Here is a 20,913-nt window from a genome sequence, read left to right as displayed (position 1 = left end):
AACACAGTAAAACTTCTTTTGAAACCTTCAATGAAAAGGCTCTTAAATCAAGCTAGTGGGTCATAGTATTTCATTATTTACTGGTATAAACATGATTGGGTGGATATTAAGAGCTCTGGATAAGATTTTCAAAAGTGAATAGTGATGTTTGTGTGTCTGAATTGTATGTGCCCAACTTGACACCTCAGAAGGGTCTGATTTTTCAAAAATATATGCTAAGCACTCGGCCTTTGAAAAATATGCCCTTTCAAGTTGTCTCATTGAGCACCCAAAAGACTAGTCATTTTTGAAAGTGACTTCTTCCAAGACTGATATTTTGGAGAAATTGCCTCTTGGTGGAGGAAGAGTAGGAAGGCATACATCTTGTCATCATAGAATCGTAGGACTGGAAGGGACCTCGAGAGGTCATCTAGTCCAGTCCCCTGCACTCATGGCAGGACTAAGTATGATCTAGACCATCCCTGACAGACGTTTGTCTAACCTGCTCTTAAAAATATTGAATGATTGAGATTCTGCAACCTTCCTAGGCAATTTATTCCAGTGCTTAACTGCTGTCAAGGTTCCTTCCCCACTCTGAACTCTAGGGTACAGATGTGGGGACCTGCATGAAAGACCCCCTAAGCTTATTCTTCCCCAAGGTACAAACTTTGCCTTGTCCTTGAACCTTATGCTGCTACCACCAAGCGTTTAAACAAAGAACAGGGAAAGAGCCCACTTGGAGACATCTTCCCCCAAAATATCCCCCCACGCCCTACACCCCCTTTTCTGGGGAGGGCTTGATAAGAATCCTCATCAATTTGTACAGGTGAACACAGACCCAAACCCTTGGATCTTAAGAACAATGAAAAATCAATCAGGTTCTTTAAAGAAGAATTTTAATTAAAAGGTAAAAGAATCACCTCTGTAAAATCAGGATGGTAAATGCTTTACAGGATAATCAGATTCAAAACATAGAGAATCCCTCTAGGTGAAACCTTAAGTTACAAAAAGACACAAAAACAGGAATATACATTCCATCCAGCACAGCTTATTTTACCAGCCATTAAACAAATGGAAATCTAACGCATTTCTAGCTAGATTACTTACTAACTTAACAGGAGTTGTGAGGTTGCATTCCTGATCTGTTCCTGGCAAAAGCATCACACAGACAGACCAAACCCTTTGTTCCCCCCGCCCCCTCCAGATTTGAAAGAATCTTGTCCCCTCATTGGCTATTTTGGGTCATGTGCCAACGGGGTTACCTTAGCTTCTTAACCCTTTACAGGTGAAAGGATTTTGCCTCTGGCCAGGAGGGATTTTATAGCACTGTATACAGAAAGGTGGTTACCCTTCCCTTTATATTTATGACAACCACTGTGACAGCTAGGAAGTTTTTCCTAATGTCCAACCTTAAACCTCCCTTGCTGCAATTTAAGCCCATTGCTTCTTGTCCTATCCTCAGAAGTTAAGAACAACAATTTTTCTCCCTCCTCCTTGTAACAATCTTTTATGTATTTGAAAACTATCATCATGTCCCATCTCGGTCTTCTCTTTTCCAGACTAAACAAACCCATTTTTTTTCAATCTTCCCTCATAGATCATGTTTTCTAGATCTTTAATTGTTTTTGTTGCTCTTCTCTGGACTTTCTCCAATTTGTCCACATCGTTCCTGAAATGTGGTGCCCAGAACTGGACACAATACTCCATTTGAGGCCTAATCAGCATGGAGTAGAGTGGAAGAATTACTTCTCATGTCTTGATTACAACACTCCTGCTAATACATCCCAGAATGATGTTCACTTTTTTTGCAACGATGTTACACTGTTGACTCATATTTAGCTTGTGTTCCACTATGTCCCCCAGATCCCTTTCCACAGTACTCCTTCCTAGGTAGTCTTTTCCCATTTTGTATGTATGTAACTGATTGTTTCTTCCTAAGTGGAATACTTTGCATTTGTACTTATTCAGTTTTATCCTATTTACTTCAGATCATTTCTCCAGTTTGTCCAGATCATTTTGAATTATAATCCTATCCTCCAAAGCACTTGCAACCCCTCCTAGTGTTTTATTATCCGCAAACTTTTTGTAAGTGTACTATCTATGCCATCATCTAAATCATTGATGAAGATATTGAACAGAACCGGACTGAGAACTGATCCTTGTAGGACCCCACTCATTATGCCCTTCCAGCATGACTGTGAACCACTGATATCTACTCTCTGGGAATGGTTTTCCAACCAGTTATGCACACACCTGATAGTAGCTCCATCTAGGTTGCTTTTCCCTCATTTGTTTATGGTAATGTCGTGCAAGACCATATCAAAAGCTTTACTAAAGTCATCCTTTGGTAGTTCTTAATAGCTGATTGACTTAGCATAGTGATTCTTTTGTATTATCTTATTTCTGATGGTTAGCTCTCTGTATTAAGAGGAAAGTAGTCTGAAATGAAATATAGTCTTACTGAAAGACAGGGATGGGGTGAAGGAATTTGACCTATAAGTGGGATATAAAGCCTTTTAAGGTTTACATTTGAACACAACATAGGTCAATAATGAGCCCAAATTATCATTTGACAGCCATTAGATAAGTCCATTGTCCCCTCTTGGTTTATTTTGGGTATATGTACACTGCAATTAAACACCCATGGCTGGCCCATGTCAGTCGACTTGGGCTTGTGGGACTCGGGCAATGAAGCTGTTTAACTGCATTGTAGGTGTTCAGGCTCAGGCTGAAGGCTGGATCCTGGGACCCTCCCACCTTGTCAGGTCCCAGAGCCTGGGCCTGAATGTCTACACTGCAGTTAAACAGCCCAATAGCCTAAACCCTGTGAGTCCAAGTCCACTGACACAAGCCAGCCGTGGGTGTTTAATTGCAGTGTGGACATAACCATAGTGTCTTACATGGAGCCATGCTTCTATTTACTTGTTAGAACTGGGGTCTCATTTTCATAAAGAGAAGCAGTATTTATTACCAATTGATTTAAATTGTCATATTATATGGAAGTAAATTATCTTGTGGGGCACACTCATTGATTGTAATGTTTTCCGTGGGGGTGGGGGGGATATGAGAATATGGACAAAAGGAGGGCATCCCAGTGCTTGTGCAATAGTATTTAGAAGAAAGCTAAAAGGATTTTATGGAAGTGTTTATTATCTGTTTAATATTTACATTAAGCACTCATTATAGTAAAGTTGTCAGAACATATATTCAAACATAAATATTACAAAATGGAGCTGTGGCTTATTTATATTTTTATTAAATATAGTATTTTTGATGTTATAAAATTATTTTTCTTTGAGTAGTGTTGGTGTGCCTAACTCATACAGGTGGCTGAGTTGTGTGCTTACCTTCTGTGTAGCTAACAGCTGATGGCAAATCAGGATAAATGATCATCTCCCTCCCTTCTGAGTTTTTTGCAGGCAGATGCCACTGTTGCTTCCAGGTTTACAGCGGAGAAGTAGCTAGTGCCATAGATTAGCACCATTTAGGGGGCCTTGAATCTTCTTCAGCCACCAGGATGGTAAAATAGGGGAAAACCTAGAGGAGAAGAAACAGTTCAGGAAGAACAAGTCATGCCCTTCAGTGCTGGGATGTAAATGGCCAAGCCTAGTGGTTATCGTAGGACTGGGGACCGGGTGCTCATGCAAGCTGGGGTTCAGAATCAAAGGTCAGGAAGCAAGAGTCAGATACCAAGAATCATGTTGAATCAGGAAACCAGGAGGTCAGGGTCAGGAGACGGGTGCGGGTAGCACTGGATGAGCATTCCAAAGGAGGGTGGAGCCCAGTCGTATGGAAGACTACTTCCTCCTTCCAACTTAAGTAGGGTGAGCCAGCTATTCAGGAGCTCCAGTGTTTCACCAGTAGGAACCTTCTATCTGAGCTGAGCTTCAGGGAGCTCCAGTTCTAGCTGATGCCCGTAAGCCGTTGGGTGGAGGTTTGGAGCACGATGACCCCCAGGATCATGACACCATGCCTTGGCTGCAGCATTTTTTTTTCAGTCCTCCATTGTATGGGCCACTAAAGAAGGACAGAGGTAGCCTCTGTTAGCACAGTGCTGGTGAATGGTGTGCAACAGTACTCTGGTACTCCACTGCTCTGAGCTCCTTAGTCACTCGCACAAAGGGGAATACTCTTGCACTCTTCAGACTCTCATCTTTCTTACGCACTCCTCCACATGGGAGGAAGGAAGGGAGCAGTTAAAGGACAAGGAATTCAGATGGGAGGAGGTGAGACATTGGATACAGGGCAATTCCCTGGCCTGTCCAGCTTCTCTCTTCCCCCTAGAAGGGATTTTTTATATTGTATCCCATCAAAAATAAGTTCCTTAAGATGGATTCTTCTCCATTGGCTGTATCTCGAGCCCCTTACTTAATTTGTTTTGGGACATTTTCACTGAAGCAAGTAGAAGAGCTACTTGCAGTATTCTCCTGGAAGTGAAGAGGACTCTTCTACCGGGAGGGTTAAGTCTACCTCTTTTTTATTCCTCCTCTCAGCACTCCTCCCCCAGCCCCTGAAGCGGGTTTATCTTTTGAGATGACACAAACCATCAAGATTTCCCTTATAGAACAGAAGATAGCAGAGGAGGCGTCAGTGACAAGCCCATGGGCAGTTGCGCCCTGTGCTTAGAGGAGGAATAAGGTCTAGTGGCTAGAGCAGCAATCAGTAGCCAGGAATTGGAGCCCAGGATCAGATCTGGAGTCAGTGGCCAGGTGCTAGAGCCAAGGGTTAGAGCTGTAGTCAGGAACCAGAGCCCAGGGTCAGAACCGGGTTACTTGCAGTGAGGCAAAGCTGGGTCCAAGGCTGGGAATAAGTAGGCACAGGAACTGTCACAGCTATAGGCAAATGCTGAACTGCTGCTACTTCTGGGTTTGAGTCAGTCTTCAGACTCAACCAACCAGTCAGGCACAGTAGCCAATTAGGCAGCCCCACTGCAGGCCAGCTGCACTAGTTAGGTTGCCTGGTGACTGACTCTACTGCAAGCCCTGGGTCCACACTGGCACTGCTGCAGCCCCTGTTTCTGTTAGGAGAAGGCCGTCCTCCTTTTGTGCAAAGGAGAAGACATTTTCCATGATCACTGTACTGTCATTGAGAGTATGGAGATGGTGTCCTGCTTTCCAGGTGAAGTGGAATCCTACCCCAAAAATCTGTTTTTACCAGTGTTGTCACATAATTGAAAACATCAACATGTAAGAGATTTGTTTAGCTGAAAATCTTTTTTTTTTTTTTTTAAGGTGTGTAAATCTCACTCAGGCATTCTTGGAAAAGGTTTGGCACTGTCTCACTCACCAACTATCTTAGAAGCTCTTGAAGGAAACCTTCCACTTCAGATGCAAAGCAACGAACAGTCATTTTTGGATGATTTCATAGTCTGTGTACCAGGGTCTAGTGGTGGACGGCTTGCAAGGTGATTTGTGTGTTGTATGAATGAGCCTATTATTGCATTATTTTCATTTTTAACCACGGTAGCAAAATATAGAACTTAAACCATTTCTAGGTATTGTTTTGCTTAGGATCATGGTTTTATTTATGTTTCAAATTACTGGAATTTGAAAACTACATGTTTTAGCCCTCTTGCTTATCCTGTAGTAATACATTTTTATAACTGTGCCTTTTATTGGTATCTGTATATTAGAAAGGCCTTGTTAATTTGGGCCTTGGGTTTTTATTAATACAGTCATTATGAAAAATATTTAATTACTTCAGACTTGACTCTGTTTTTGCTCCTTAATTACAAGTATGACTAGAGGCTTTTTGTTAGGTCTCTGTATTTGTCTTTATTATGGTTAGAAGGTAGTACAAAACATTCTAATGTTATGTTAAATATTTTTTAACTTTGCTCTGTTCTAGATGGCTTCAGCCAGATTCATATGCTGATCCTCAGAAGACATCTTTAATCCTAAACAAGGATGACATACGATGTGGTTGGCCAACTACTATTACAGTGCAAACAAAAGACCAGTATGGAGATATTGTTCACGTTCCCAGTATGAAGGTAATTGTGTATGAACTAGAACTCTTGGCTGTTTTCATTCTGCAGTAAATTTGTCAGCATTTTTGGTTGATATCACACACAAGATTCTTGATTAGTGCAGAAAGTGGCGTTCTGAAATTTGGGTAGTCTGTGGGACTTTCTTACATTGGTGCAAGACCACTGTGTCTAGATCATGCGGTTAATTGCGCTTGCTCAACCCCATTTTATCCAGATTAAATCATTCCAGTCTATAATGGATTTATGCAGGTATGGCTAAGGACCTAATTTGGCCTGCATGATCTTTATTATTGGTAGTGATGTGTAAGAAGAAAAGAACCAACTTTCAGCATGCAAGTTAGGAAAGTTAGGAAGTTAGCCTTTGACAAGGTCCCTCACCAAAGGCTCTTAAGCAAAATAAGCAGTCATGGGATAAGAGGGAAGTTCTTTCAAAAGACAGGAAACAACAGGTAAGAATAAATTATCAGTTTTCAGAATGGGAGGTAGATAGCAGTGTTCCAAAGGAATCGGTACTGGGACCAGTGCTGTTCAACATACTCATACATGATTTGGAAAAAGGGATAAACAGTGAGGTGGCAAAATCTGCAGATGATACAAAATTACTCAAAATAGGTAAGTCCAAAGCTGCCTGTAAAGTGTTGCAAAGGAATCTCTCAAAACTGGGCAACAAAATGGCAGATGAAATTCAATGTTGATCAATGCAAAGTAACATACATTGGAAAATGTAATTCCAACTATACATACAAAATGGTCATGTCTAAATTAGCTGTTACCATTCAAGAAAAAGATTTTGGAGTCACTGTAGGTAGTTTTCTGAAAATATCCACTCAGTGTATAGTGACAGTCTGAAAAGCTGGCAAAATGCTAGAAACCATTAGGAAAGGGATAGATAAGATGACAGTAAATATCATAATGCCAGTATATCAATCTTGGTATGCCCACATCTTGAATACTGGTGTGCAGCTCTGGTCTCCCCATCTAAAAGAAGATATATTGGAAATGGAAAAGATAGAGAGAAGAACAACAAAAATGATTAAGGGCACGGACTAGTTTACGTCTGAGGAAAGATTAAAAGGAGTGATTGTTCTGCTTGGAAAAGAGACAATTAAGGGGGGATATGATTGAGGTCTATAAAATCATGACTGGTGTGGAGAAAGTGACTCCGGAAGTGTTATTTACCCCTCTACATAACACAAGAACTAGGGGTCATCAAATGAAATTAATAGGTAGCAGGTTTAAAACAAACAAAAGAAATACTTCTTAACATAATGCACATTCAACCTGTGAGACTCGTTGCCAGGGATTTTGTGAAGGCCGAAACTATAACTGGATTCAAAAAAGAATTAGATAAATTCATGGAGGATAGGTCCATGAATAGCTATTAGCCAAGATGCTCAGGGATGCAGTCCTATGCTTGAGATATCCCTAAGCCTCTGACTGCTTGATGCTGAGACTGGAAGATGGGATGGATCACTTCATGATTGCCATTCTTATGTATTTATGTTCTTAAAACAGTATTTTACATGTAAAGTGAATACATGTCATATAAAATCAGCAAGGTATGAGCATGCCATTTTTAGAGTTGCTTTCTGAAAGTAGACCCACACTTTAAATAGAGGATCCCATAGTCAGAGAACCTATAGTCGCTCAGGTTTCAGAGTGGTAGCCGTGTTAGTCTGTATCCCCAAAAACAACGAGGAGTCCTTGTGGCACCTTAGAGACTAACACATTTATTTGGGCATAAGCTTTTGTGGGCTAAAACCCACTTCATCAGATGCATGGAGTGGAACATACAGTCAGGTGGTATAAATACACAGCATATGAAAAGATGGGAATTGCCTTACCAAGTGGGGGGTCAGTGCTAACGAGCCAATTCAATTAAGGTGGAAGTGGGCTATTCTCAACAGTTGACAAGAAGGGGTGGAAATCACTTTTGTAGTGCTAATGAGGCAGTGTAAACAAGGTGGCCCATTTCAAACAGTTGACAAGGTGTGAGTATCAGCAGGGGGAAATTAGTTTTTTGTAGTGACCCATCCACTCCCAGTCTTTATTCAGGCCTAATTTGATGGTGTCCAGTTTGCAAATTAATTCCAGTTCTGCAGTTTCTCATTGGAGTCGTTAAAGTGAAGAAACAAATTGACGGAGCCAGAAGGGTACCCTGAAGTCACCTACTACAGGACAGGCCCAACAAAGAAAGTAACAGAATGCCACTAGCCGTCACCTACAGCTCCCAACTAAAACCTCTCCATCAAGGATCTACAACCTATCCTGAAGGACGATCCCTCACTCTCACAGATCTTGGGAGACAGGCCAGTCCTCGCTTACAGACACCCTCCCAACATGAAGCAAATACTCACCAGCAACTACACACCACACAACAGAACTACTAACCCAGGAACCAAACCCTGCAACAAATCCCAGTGCCAACTCTGTCCACATATCTATTCAAGGGACACCATCCTAGGACCTAACCACATCAGCCACACCATCAGGGGCTCGTTTACCTGCACATCTACCAATGTGATATGTGCCAGAAATGCCCCTCTGCCATGTACATTGGCCAAATTGGACAGTCTCTACACAAAAGAATAAATGGACACAAATCTGACATCAGGAATTATAACATTCAAAAACCAGTAGGAGAACGCTTCAGTCTCTCTGGACACTCAATAACAGACTTAAAAGTGGCAATTCTTCAATAAAAAAATTTCAGAAACAGACTCTAATGAAAAGCTGATACTCACACCTTCTTGTCAACTGTTCGAAACGGGCCACCTTGTTTACATGGATTTTTCCCACCATCCAATTAATAATTGCCCTTTCCAGCGTCTATAAATCCTGGCATACAAAACTGCTTGTGACAGCAGCAGTTGGAACCCAATTTCTTCCCAGAATTCCTGTGCAAGGGAGCTAGAGAAATTGTGCAAATATTAACATTTACTTAATTGCAATAGAATTATTCAGAGAAATTCGAAATTAACAAAAAAAATTGAAGTCAGGTTTCATCTACATTTTAACATCCCAGTATCACTTTGGACTAGTTAAAATGTTTTCAGGACTTTTATTTACTGAACCCCCAAATTGTTCTAGGTACAGAACAGAAACAGCATGGCTCAGAAAGAAACAGGAAATACATGGGTCTTTACTGAAGAGTTTACAGTCTAAACTTATGTGATATGATAACTGAGGGTATCAAAGTAAAGATAGATGGATGATGGGAAGGTAAGGCCACAACAGTAACACCACGTGAGATTCAGATTAGCCATGTGCATAACTCGATGGCACAGATGAAAGTTTATATCTGTCAAATCAATCTATAGTTTGTGGTTGTAGACTCCTGGAAGTGAGTCTTAAAAACACTTTAGGAAACTTGTCTGAAAGCAATGGTCCTAGACCAGTGATCAGGAAAAGGAAATGTTGATCCCTGCTGCCAAAGTAATTTCTGGATTTTTAATTTCATTGTGATTTCCTTACCTGAGTGTATTAAAATCACTGATGTTTTAAATTAACTTGACTGTAGGTGTCCATGGGTATCCATTTATTCAGCACTCCCCATTCAAGCCAAACTCCCATTTAACATATTCAAGTTCAGATTAATGGCACTATAATCAGTGCTGGGCTGGACTCAATTGTTTTAGAGCTTAAATACTAAAAAATCAACTCATCTTCCCGATTATTTGTTTACTCTTCATCTGAAAGTTGCATAGCAAATAGTACTTGTCAGAAATTCAGGTACCTGGGAGTGAGGTGAGGTGGGGCTGAGACCTTGTTGGGGTGAGAGGCTTTTAGACCCAAGTGGGGTTGCTGAAGAGGTTGCTCTAACCATTACTACGCAGAGTGGAAGAGTTACTCAATAAGAGATGTAGAATTTGTAGAGGAGGAAATAAAGGCATTTCAGGAAAGTGGTAGTGGGAATGTAGGGGTGAGATTGTAAGTAGTTTAAAAATAATATGAAAATGGAAATGAGGGACAAAACAAATACAAATTTTTAATCATCTTTTCACCTCTTATTGCATTTTGGCAGGTGGAGGTCAAGGCTATTCCTGTTTCACAGAAAAAAACATCTTTGCAACAAGAACTGAAAAAACTCCAACGGATACCAGGCAGTCCTGCAGCACCCACTTCCTCTGGCACTGATATGACTTTTGGAGGACACCCTTCACCAAAACTTGATGCTTCATATGAACCTATGATAGTGAAAGAAGCTCGCTACATTGCTATTACAATGATGAAGGTAAATTATTGTCGTTTAAGCAATGACAGTTATACCGTTCTCCATGTGAAAAAACAAAGGGACTATATACAAGTGAATACAAAGATCTGCAAATCTCATTTTATTCGTTATAACTCTCTTTCTATTTTGAGGTATTTCGATTTATGAAATTACATATACTTGATCTTTCTAGAGATTTTTGCTTTTTTACAAAAATCAAAATGATTTAAAAAATTTTGTGGAGTGACATTAAGTTGTCTCCTGTGAACCAAAGCAGAGCTGGTCAGGAATATTTTAACAAATCACTTGTCATCAAAAAATGTGAATTTGTTTAAACCAAAAGTGTTTAAGAAACAGGGTTGGATTTGACCAAATTCCTGGCTCAAAAAAGTCAAGAAAAAAGCTTTAAAATGATCTAAACATTTTTGTTTTGACATTTTCTAAATGGAAAATGCTTTTTTTTTTTGTTTGTTTGAAAGAACTTTCTGTTTAGAAATTTGAGGTAGTTAGACTGGAGAAGAAAGGAAAAAAAGGTAAAAATTGAAAGAAAACATTTCACTTGACCCCCAAAAAATCAGTTTTTCAGTTTGTAAATATTTTACAAGATTGTGATGTTAAAATAGGAAAAAATTTCAACTTCTTGAAGATATTGAGGAGACAGAAAACAGTTTCCCACCCAGCTCTAGTCTAAAGTGCTCAGTGCTGCTGCATCCTTGAAGGAGGACACCCCTCGGTAAGGTGGACTGTATTTGTGGCCTTTATGTCTAAAGCTCATAAGGTCAGAGATCTGTATGAAGGTTTTCCTTTTGTAAGAAGCCTTGAAGCCACCTCGTCTTTCAGATTCATTTTCTTAAAAACCGAACATGTATATTTCCAGTCCTACCTACATTCCAAGGAAATTGGGCTTGCCTGCTAAGTATCTGACTCCTGTGGAGCAGAGCCCAACTTTAGTTTTCAGGACATTCTTTCAGACAAACTAACAAAAAAACCCTCCCATGCATTCCAAGGTTTTCTTGGCAATGGTGGAATTTAAAGAGCAATATTTTTAGAAGAATGTCATCAGTTTAGAAGTTCCTTTGCTTCAGTCTTTCAGTTCAATCAGGGACATCTTATTTTTAGTATCACGCTGTCTGGAGTGGTTTATGACTGAGTGCCTATTCTAGACTGTCAAAAACAGGGCAGGCGCCCTCGAACTGGTAGTATATTCTTTAATTAGATTTCACCAAGCCAGTAACAAATATGAACTCCTGGATCATAGAATCATAGAATATCCGGGTTGGAAGGGACCTCAGGAGGTCATCTAGTCCAACCCCCTGCTCAAAGCAGGACCAATCCCCAACTAAATCATCCCAGCCAGGGCTTTGTCAAGCCTGACCTTAAAAACTTCTAAGGAAGGAGATTCCACCACCTCCCTACGTAACGCATTCCAGTGCTTCACCACCCTCCTGGTGAAAAAGTTTTTCCTAATATCCAACCTAAACCTCCCCCACTGCAACTTGAGACCATTACTCCTTGTTCTGTCATCAGCTACCACTGAGAACAGTCTAGATCCATCCTCTTTGGAACCCCCTTTCAGGTAGTTGAAAGCAGCTATCAAATCCCCCTTCATTCTTCTCTTCCGCAGACTAACTGTTCCGCAGTTCCCTCAGCCTCTCCTCATAAGTCATGTGTTCCAGTCCCCTAACCATTTTTGTTGCCCCCCGCTGGACTCTTTCCAATTTTTCCACATCCTTCTTATAGTGTGGGGCCCAAAACTGGACAGAGTACTCCAGATGAGGCCTCACCAGTGTCGAATAGAGGGGAACGATCACGTCCCTCGGTCTGCTGGCAGTGCCCCTACGTGTACATCCCAAAATGCCATTGGCCTTCTTGGCAACAAGGGCACACTGTTGACTCTCATCCAGCTTCTCGTCCACTATAACCCCTAGGTCCTTTTCTGCTGAACTGCTGCCTAGCCATTTGGTCCCTAGTCTGTAGTGGTGCATGGGATTCTTCCATCCTAAGTGCAGGACTCTGCACTTGTTCTTGTTGAACCATCACTGTAACAGACTTTACCATGGAGTCACAGGGCAATCCCCTTGGGCACTGCAGTCTGTTTTGCCACCCAGGCAAGCTGGTCATAGAAATAAATGGTCACTTATCCCCAAAATTACAAAACATTTCAGGTTGCTCCCAGTTCCAAGAGGCCAGTCACCCAGTTGATCTGACACCAAAGACCATTCTTGTAGCCAATCCTATAGTAAACTAATTAAGGATTATTGACTAGAAAGAAGAAATGAGAATTATTTACAGGTTAAAGCAGGCAACATATATGCACAAATAAGTTCAGCATATGGTTCCAAAAGGCGACAGAGATATAGTATTCAGTCAGCATTGAATGTCTTTTCAGGGCTCACCCTGGTTGACCTTGCAGATCTCTGCTTTTTGTTTCTTAGTTCCAGCCCTTATAACAGTCCAACAGCAAAGAGATGAAAAACTTTAATGTGAACTATCTTTATTTCCCTCTTCCAGCATTCAAACCAATGGGACAAGGCCTTCTGCAAATACTTTTGATGGGTGAATAGGGCAATCAACAAAGCTTTTGTCCTACAATGGCCCACTTAATTTTGATAGTCCTCCTGGATGGGCAGGACACTTCCCATCTGAGACACTTCCCATCTGAGTTCACAAATTCAGAACAGGCATTTTTACAATTATAAAACAAACTTTTATTTTACCTTGTAGCATGGAATATAGAAATTACAAGTAAGATTAATACATACAGCAACTTACAAGCATTTTATAGTCTGAACCAGTTGTTGTCAACTCGTGGCCTGTATACTGGGTGCAGCCCAATCAGCACACAGTTGCAGCCCATGTGATATCCTCAGGGCCATACAGGTGGTATATATATATTGTGTGGATGCTGCCCACACAACACACACAAAGCTGCATATGTGGCCCCCAATGGTAATAGGTTTAGAACCACTGGTCTAAACACCTCCTTATAAGACTAACACCTGTCTTGAACAATATTGACATATAAGTGAGCTGGTGTGCTTTCCAGGTATGAATTTGTCAGTGCTCAGTTGATGCCTACAGAATTGGCCAGAGCTAGCACCTCATTTACCAGCCTCACACTTAGGCTTCATTACCCTCTTTTGGCTTTCCTGAAAAGGAGGAGGAAGCATGGCACTGGACAGTATTATTGGCACTGGCTAGAAGAGCTGTCATCCTGCTACTTCACATAATTTATGTAATTCCTCATCAAATTCCTCAGACATAAAGAGATCAGGAAGTCTCAGATTCTAGGGTTTTGTCATGGAAACTTCCAGCATAGCTACTTATCTTCACTTTCCAGCCCTTTCATGGCCTGTCTCCACCCTAGCTATCATCTCTCATATGCTATCAACATTTCAGCTCCTGTCTCCAATTGGCTTATGATGCCAGTCTTCATCATCCACATGTTAAATTTTCAAATAAGCACCTTTGTGTTTTTTCCCATACAGTCCCTCACGCTTGGGAGGAGCTTCCCATAAACATCTGCAAAGCTAACTATTTGTTCTCCATCAAATCCCTCCATAAAACTCTTCTTTGCCAGGATACCTACAAAAAAATTGACAGTGGTTAGACAGCTGGCACCATTGCCTGTCATGCTGACCAATATTGTCTCACTGATTCCTTGTGCTCCCCCATCTGCCTGCTTGTATTCACCTTGTTGTGGCATGTCTTATGCTTGCGTTGTAAGTAGGGCTGTCAGTTAATCGCAGTTAACTCAAGCGATTAACTCAAAACAAATTAACTTGATTTAAAAAATGATTCACGATTAATCGCAGTTTTAATCGCACTGTTAAACAATAATAGAATACCAACTGAAATGTATTATAAATATTTTTAGATGTTTTTCTAAATTTTCATATACAGTACAGACCCGTTTAAACGCAGATGTCGGGAGTCAAGCCGTCATGACCACGTGTTAACGGACCGTGGGTTAAGAGGGCCATGCTGGAAAAAGTGTCTATGATTCACTTAGGAAAAAAAAGCCATTATTTTCTCCTCTTTCTGGCTCACTTTTTTTTTTTCTTATGAAGTCTGTCATTCGCTGCAGATGAAACGCGTTCATGGCCGATTTATCAGCTGATCGGCTTTCTCCAGAAATCAATACCTGCGCTACGCCATGACGCTTTTTAAAATGACTTATAAACCCCTTGCTGGCTTGGAATGATTCATCCCCTGTTAAATGTCCAAATTTTCTCACTCGGGCTTGAAGAATTGGCCCACTTAGCAGCATTCCTTTCAGCCTTTTCTGAGCAAACCACGTGCGCATGGCTTTGTCTGTTGTGGGTTTTGCTGAATAGCGCACACATTTTCGCTTAAACCCCACATCAGAATCGATATTTTGTACCCAGCCATTCAGTTTAGATTTGTTTTTTAGCCATCCTCGGAGAGTAGATTCAGCAATCCGAATATCTTTTGAAACTTTGGCCTGGGTTTCTCTGCTATTTACTTGATCTATTGCAGCTAGCTTTTCTTCTCAGTGTAGGAACGCTGACGCTTGCCCTCTGCCATTATATTAGGCCTACGGTTAAAATTTTCTAATGTAGTATATATATTACTATATAAGTACTATATATTATATATCTCTCTAGCGTGACAATGACTAAGCGTGCGTGATGCATCTTTACCAATATCAGTAAAGACGTACAACAAATTTCCGCTCTGCACTTCCTGTCTATTTCTGTCAGTGAGTTAGTGAGGAAATCTGTAGCGCTACATAGCAAGTTCCTGTACCGCGTGTTAACGAGTCTCGTGTGTTAAATAGGTAGCACTGGGAGGCATGGCACAACCGCGCTTTAAGCGGATTCGTGCGTAAACGGGTCTGTACTGTATATTGATTTCAGTTACAACACAGAACACAAAGTGAACAGTGCTCATTTTGTATGATCATTTTTGTACAAATATTTGCACTATAAAAAAGATAAAAGAAATAGTATTTTTCAGTTTACCTCATACAAGTACTATAGTTCAATCTCTTTATTGTGAAAGTTCAACTTACAAAGGTAGATTTTTTTTTTATTGTTACATAACTGCACTCAAAAACAAAGCAGTGTAAAACTTTAGAGCCTACAAGTCCACTCAGTGCTGCTACTCGTTCAGCCAATCGCTAAGACAAACAAATTTGTTTACATTTACGGGAGATAATGCTGCCTGCTTCCTATTTACAGTGCCACCTGAAAGTGAGAACAGGCATTCACAAGGCACTTTTATAGCCAGTGTTGCAAGGTATTTACGTGCCAGGTATGTTAAACAATTGTATGCCCCTTCAGACTTCGGCCACCATTACAGAGCACATGCTTCCGTGCTGATAATGCGCTTTAAAAAAAGTGTTAATTAAATTTGTGACTGAACTCCTTGTGGGGAGAATTGTATATCTCCTGCTCTGTGGTCTTACATTCTGCCATATATTTCATGTTATGGCAGTCTCGGATGATGAGCCAGCACGTTATTCGATTTAAGAACTCTTTCACTGCAGATTTGACAAAATGCAAAGAAGGTACCAATGTGAGATTTATAAAGGTAACTACAACACTCGACCCAAGGTTTAAGAATCTGAAGTGCCTTCCAAAATCTGAAAGGGACAAGGTATGGTACATGCTGTCAGAAGTCTTAAAAGAGCAACACTCCAATGCAGAAATTTAAGAACCCAACCACGAAAAAGGGAAATCAGCCTTCCGTTAGTGGCATCTGACTCATGATGATGAAAATGAACATGCGTCAGTCCGCACTGCTTTGTGTTGTTATTGAGCAGAACCCATCATCAGCATGGAAGCATGTCCTCTGGAATGGTGGCTGAAGCACGAAGGGTTTTACAAATGTTTAGCATATCTTGCATGTAAATACCTTGCAACACTGGCTACAAAAATGCCAAGTGAATGTTCTCATTTTCAGGTGACGCTGTAAAAAGGAAGTGGGCAGTGTTATCTCCCGTAAATGTAAACAAACTTGTTTGTCTCCGCGATTGGCTGAACAAGAAGTAGGACTGAGTGGGGGAGCTTGAAGCCTTGATGGCTGTCCCTCTGTACGTGGTATTCTAGCATGACAAAATGACACTACATCTACAATCTTGCTTTCTTCCTAAGGTTTCCTCAGAATTTGATGTGAATCAAGAGATACAGCTACTTGTGGTTTTATCCTAGCCCTCACTCTTCAAGAGAAGAAATGAGCCTTCATACACATTCTAGATCCTAGTTGACAGGTGTCCACCTCATATAAATGCCACTCATTCAAACCCTTGCTGGCAGATTTAGCAGGGAAATCAAGAATGGATTGAGGATAGAGGATTAGCGGCCTTCTTACCCCTTGAGAGTGGTCCCTTCAGAATTGGGGTCAGGTGCATTAGCAATGTGGAAACTGGGCATACTTTTACTCTTCCCTCCCTGCCTCAAGCACCGTTAATCAGCACCTTGCATGAGCAATAATTACCGTTCTCATCTAAAAAGGTCGCTTTAAAAATGTGTATTTTTGTGTACACTTTGTATCAATTTGTGGTTCCCTATTCTACACTTATATGAGCAATTAGAGTAACATGTTTTGAGAAATTGTTTTGTACTGATTTTAAAAAATTGACAGTATTAGTATAATAGCATTGACTGAGTTTTGATTTTGTTTTAGCTGAATGTTTTTTTAATTCTCTGCTTTTCAGGTATATGAAAACTATTCATTTGAAGAATTACGCTTTGCCTCACCAACACCGAAAAGGTAAAAAACCGTCTTGCAGAGAATTACACATTGACTGGAATTAAAAGTAAATATATCAACTTTTTAAAAATCATGTTAATATCAGAACTTTATGTGAATAGGTTTATTGTTCCAGCAGAGTTATTGTAATTTCTGTTTAAAGAACTGTTGAGACTTCAACACTCTGAAAAATATTCTGTGTATGGGAAAACAGTGAAAATCTAGCACATTTTTCTTAAAATTACTGGGACGGTTCCATAAAATCAATCTTTTATACTTAGTTCATTTGCTCCAATTGCATATTCCTCACCTAAATTCACTTTCTGAATATGTTATCACATTCAGTTACTCTAGAAGGCTATGATTTCGTAATAAACAACTTGAAGAGCGTAAGTGGCTTGATTAGATGAATTCCTGTGGATCAAAGATCCTGTTTCCATAGAAGTGTCCCTGGTAGACCACAAAAGACATTGTAGTTTGGGAGCATATGGAGGGAAAAAAGGCAGAAAATAAATCAGCGGAATGGCTTCTAAATAGAATGCTTCAGCAGCTTTTCAATAAGTTAACATTCGGTTAATTGTTTCAATGTCTATTTTGTTTTTGTCTAGACCCAGTGAAAACATGTTGATCCGAGTCAATAATGATGGTACTTACTGTGCAAATTGGACCCCAGGAGCTGTTGGTCTTTACACCATTCATGTTACTATAGATGGCATTGAAATAGGTATCTAATTTTCATTAATCTTATATAATAACCACAGGTGCTTAACATGTATGTATCCACAATGGTATGCGAAGATTTCTGTAGGTAACATGTCCATGAAAATTAGCACACTGCTTTGGGGGATCCAAGATCATTCTATCCATTTTCCCTACGTCTTCCTCCCTGCTCCCCCCTCCCCCCCGCATATTGTTATCAAAAAGCTGAAAGTAAAGACATGACTGACAAAAGTGTACCTTCATAAGGAGCTTAAACCAACTGTTTGGAACTCTTTTCAAATACTGTTTCAATTTACCTTTAAATATTTTTTTCTTAAATTAAGCTTTCATTTCAGTAGTAGAATATCTGTGTAGATTTTACTGAAGACAACTAGTGCTCAGGATTCTTTTTTCACTGCAAAAGTTAATGACCTCATAAACCTTTCTAAAGCACTCCTTACAGGTGTTTGAGATTAACTGTTGCAGGGAAAAAGAGAAGAGAATCAGAATTTGGATCCTAGTAGGTAATTTAATAATTTATATAGCGTTGTAAATTTACAGGGCACTAGATAGTAATAGGTCAGTACCAATCAGATCACTGACCCAAAGGGCTTACAGTCTGAAGCTCAAGTGAAGATGCATGGAACAAACAAGACAGAAGAGAGCAGTAGTGTAACCCTGTGTTTAAACTAATATTTTCACTGAGATTCCTGATTTTATGGAAAACATGACACTGACTGCCATGAAAAACAAAAAACCTGGGAAAAGGAGATTCACTTCTACCAGTTTCATTTCCTGCACATGTGCAATGAAAACCCTCAGACACTCGCTTGAGAAATGTGAGAGTAGTTGTGAATGTGCAGGAGGTGGTCAGCTGCTGTGCTCCTTAGTTCTTTGACGTTGATTCCACAGATCTGAATACTACGAGTAATACTGGTTTTTCTCGGAGAGAAGACCCGGTTTTCTTGCTTTCTTTTTTCCTCTTTTTCATGTTGCTTTCAGTGGTCTTGCGTATAAGGAAAGTTTCTTGTTTAAGCTGCTTGAGGGGGATCTGACAGAAGTGTAGGAGCGGGGAAAATCTTAAGAAACCAGGGATCTCAACGCTCCTTACAAATACTCTTGTTTCCTCTGTGGAAAGTTGGGGGTGGGGGCAAGTCTCAGTTCTTTCAAATATTTGAAGTTTTTAATTTTGCCCCCACTTCTGAATGGCTTAGTTTCCTTCATGACCTGCAAACCCTTGGCTACTTCACTGGCTCTAGAGAACAACAGTGTGAGTTATGGTACATGGAGCATAAATGTTGAGGAAAACCAAAAAAAGTGGCTGTATCTGGAAATTTAGCATATTTCCATATCTGAAGTATAGGAGTGAAATATTCGTCTCTGGATATATGTGCTGCATTACCTGTAGTATTCCAGATTATCGTAAAAGCTACATTTAGTGACTAGTAGTGTGTGAGAAGAAATGTCTTGAGTCTGCTGCAACCTGCTTTATGGTTGCAAAATAGTAAGCAACAAGATAAAACAAAGTTTTCTTTATTCAGTGGGAACGTTTACATATGGTAATATGCCAGTCAAAACTTTTGATTTCTAATGTACCTGGACACACACCTGTTGGTAGTAGTTAAAAAGTACTTTCCAATTGTCTTAGATAACGAAATAAAAATTATAATAGTATTCAAGGTATGTCTTGTAGTTAAAGTATTGGGAAGTCTACGTGGGAATACTACAGAATTTGAAGGGAATGTTGTCTATATTAGATAAAATTTGCAAGTTTTTCATTACTACCGGTGTGAACTCTGCTGGATTCATATTAATATGTCTAGGATTGTGAATGGTAGGTATTTATGATAAAACATCTGGCAAGCTCAGGGCCAGTCTTCAGAATTTCTTCTCTTGGTATAATCACGGGTTGAACTTTTTTTTTGCTGTTTTCATCATGCAGAATATTTCAACCACAACATTTTTTTCTTAAGAGATCTGCATGTCACCATGTAAATTTGTCACAAAATATCAAGCACAACATTAAGAAGGAAATGTATTGTGCACCCATTAAGCATCATTGTAAATGCTTATCTGGGAGAGACCAAGTGAATGCTCATCTTGCATATGACTGGTTTTTGCTACTGTACTAGAAGCATGGAACTTGAAAAACACCAAAGTGAGTTGTCCCTAGGAGTTGCCTGACTGCATGGAGCAGAATGGTTGTTTTTATCAGCCAGCCAATTGCAAAACTCTTTAAAGCAGTGTAAAATAACCTTCCAATACTTCCTACATTAGTATTTAGAGTATCAGTTCTATACAGCATACTACAACTGAATGAAATACCTATTGTAGAACTTTTTAGAAGTTTCTTTTATTAAAATTGGTTGTGTTTTAATGCTTGGAGATTTTAAAAGTGACCCAACAAACTAAAATGAGAATAGAAATGCCCTGTTTCTACAAGTATGAACTGAAACACTTCTAGAACCTGATAAAGCACGGTTAGGTTGATCCTGCTCGTTAAAATGTGTCTAAAATTTCACACTGCCCTATTAAACTTGATGTTTTGTTCAATTTTTTTTGGAAGTGGCACATTTTCAAGGGGGAAAAAAAAGAGCCTTAGCCATTAGAACCTGAATACTTCTCAAAATAGGTGAATTTAGTAGTCTGTTTAGGGGGAGAGTAGTTGGTTGGTGTATAATCATGAATATGTTATTTCAGGCTCAAAAGTACAGCAAAAAAGTGTAGAAATGGGACTGGGTGAAGGAAACAGGCAGAAAAGAGAGAAGGAGTTGTAGGAGAAGATAAGTATAGAAATGTAAACACGGATGACATTATGGAAAACCATGAAAATGAGGAGAGGCTTGAATTTGATAAGAAATGGGAATCAGCAAATTGATTCATTGAAGATATACGCAATTATGGAGACTTAGTATGTACATGATCTCATTTTAAAATGTAATTGGTATTTTTTAAGTCTGTTTAAAGAGATTCTTTTGCTGATTTGAGATTCCAAACTGGTCTCTTTTCTTAAAAATTCTCAATTACACTTTAAAAGAAATGCAGGTTATATGAGTTCTGAGAACAGTGTGTCTCCCATTAGTGAAGACTTTAGCAGTAGTTCATACAGTCAGCAACTATTCTCTTAAGCCAAAGCAAGCCTGGCCAATTCCTCACGGTGTATGGGCCTTTGGAGAGACAGGAATTCACAGTTGAACCTAGCAGGGTCACTGATAGCCCACCAAAATGTTGTGCCTCCATATTAGAAACAACCCCTTAGAGTGCTTCCCTGAGCTTTTTGCCCTTTTAAAACTTATCTTGGGATCACAAGCCTTTC

At 39.9% G+C, this 20,913-nt stretch overlaps 1 protein-coding gene across 12 annotated transcripts in view; it reads left to right on the top strand.

The window, feature by feature from the left end:
* Positions 1 to 20,913, top strand: part of MYCBP2 (MYC binding protein 2) — a 409,657-nt gene that overhangs the window by 246,949 nt on the left and 141,795 nt on the right. For all 12 annotated transcript variants that reach the window (XM_074962231.1, XM_074962238.1, XM_074962204.1 and 9 more), the window contains 5 exons: positions 5,211 to 5,383; positions 5,827 to 5,971; positions 9,993 to 10,202; positions 16,864 to 16,919; positions 17,507 to 17,622. In XM_074962231.1, coding sequence (XP_074818332.1) covers positions 5,211 to 5,383; positions 5,827 to 5,971; positions 9,993 to 10,202; positions 16,864 to 16,919; positions 17,507 to 17,622 — 700 coding nt within the window. The remainder of the gene's footprint in view (positions 1 to 5,210; positions 5,384 to 5,826; positions 5,972 to 9,992; positions 10,203 to 16,863; positions 16,920 to 17,506; positions 17,623 to 20,913) is intronic.

The sequence above is a fragment of the Natator depressus genome, chromosome 1 (assembly GCF_965152275.1).
Source record: "Natator depressus isolate rNatDep1 chromosome 1, rNatDep2.hap1, whole genome shotgun sequence".
NCBI classification, from domain to species: domain Eukaryota; kingdom Metazoa; phylum Chordata; order Testudines; family Cheloniidae; genus Natator; species Natator depressus.
This window is presented reverse-complemented; position numbering and strand designations above follow the sequence as displayed.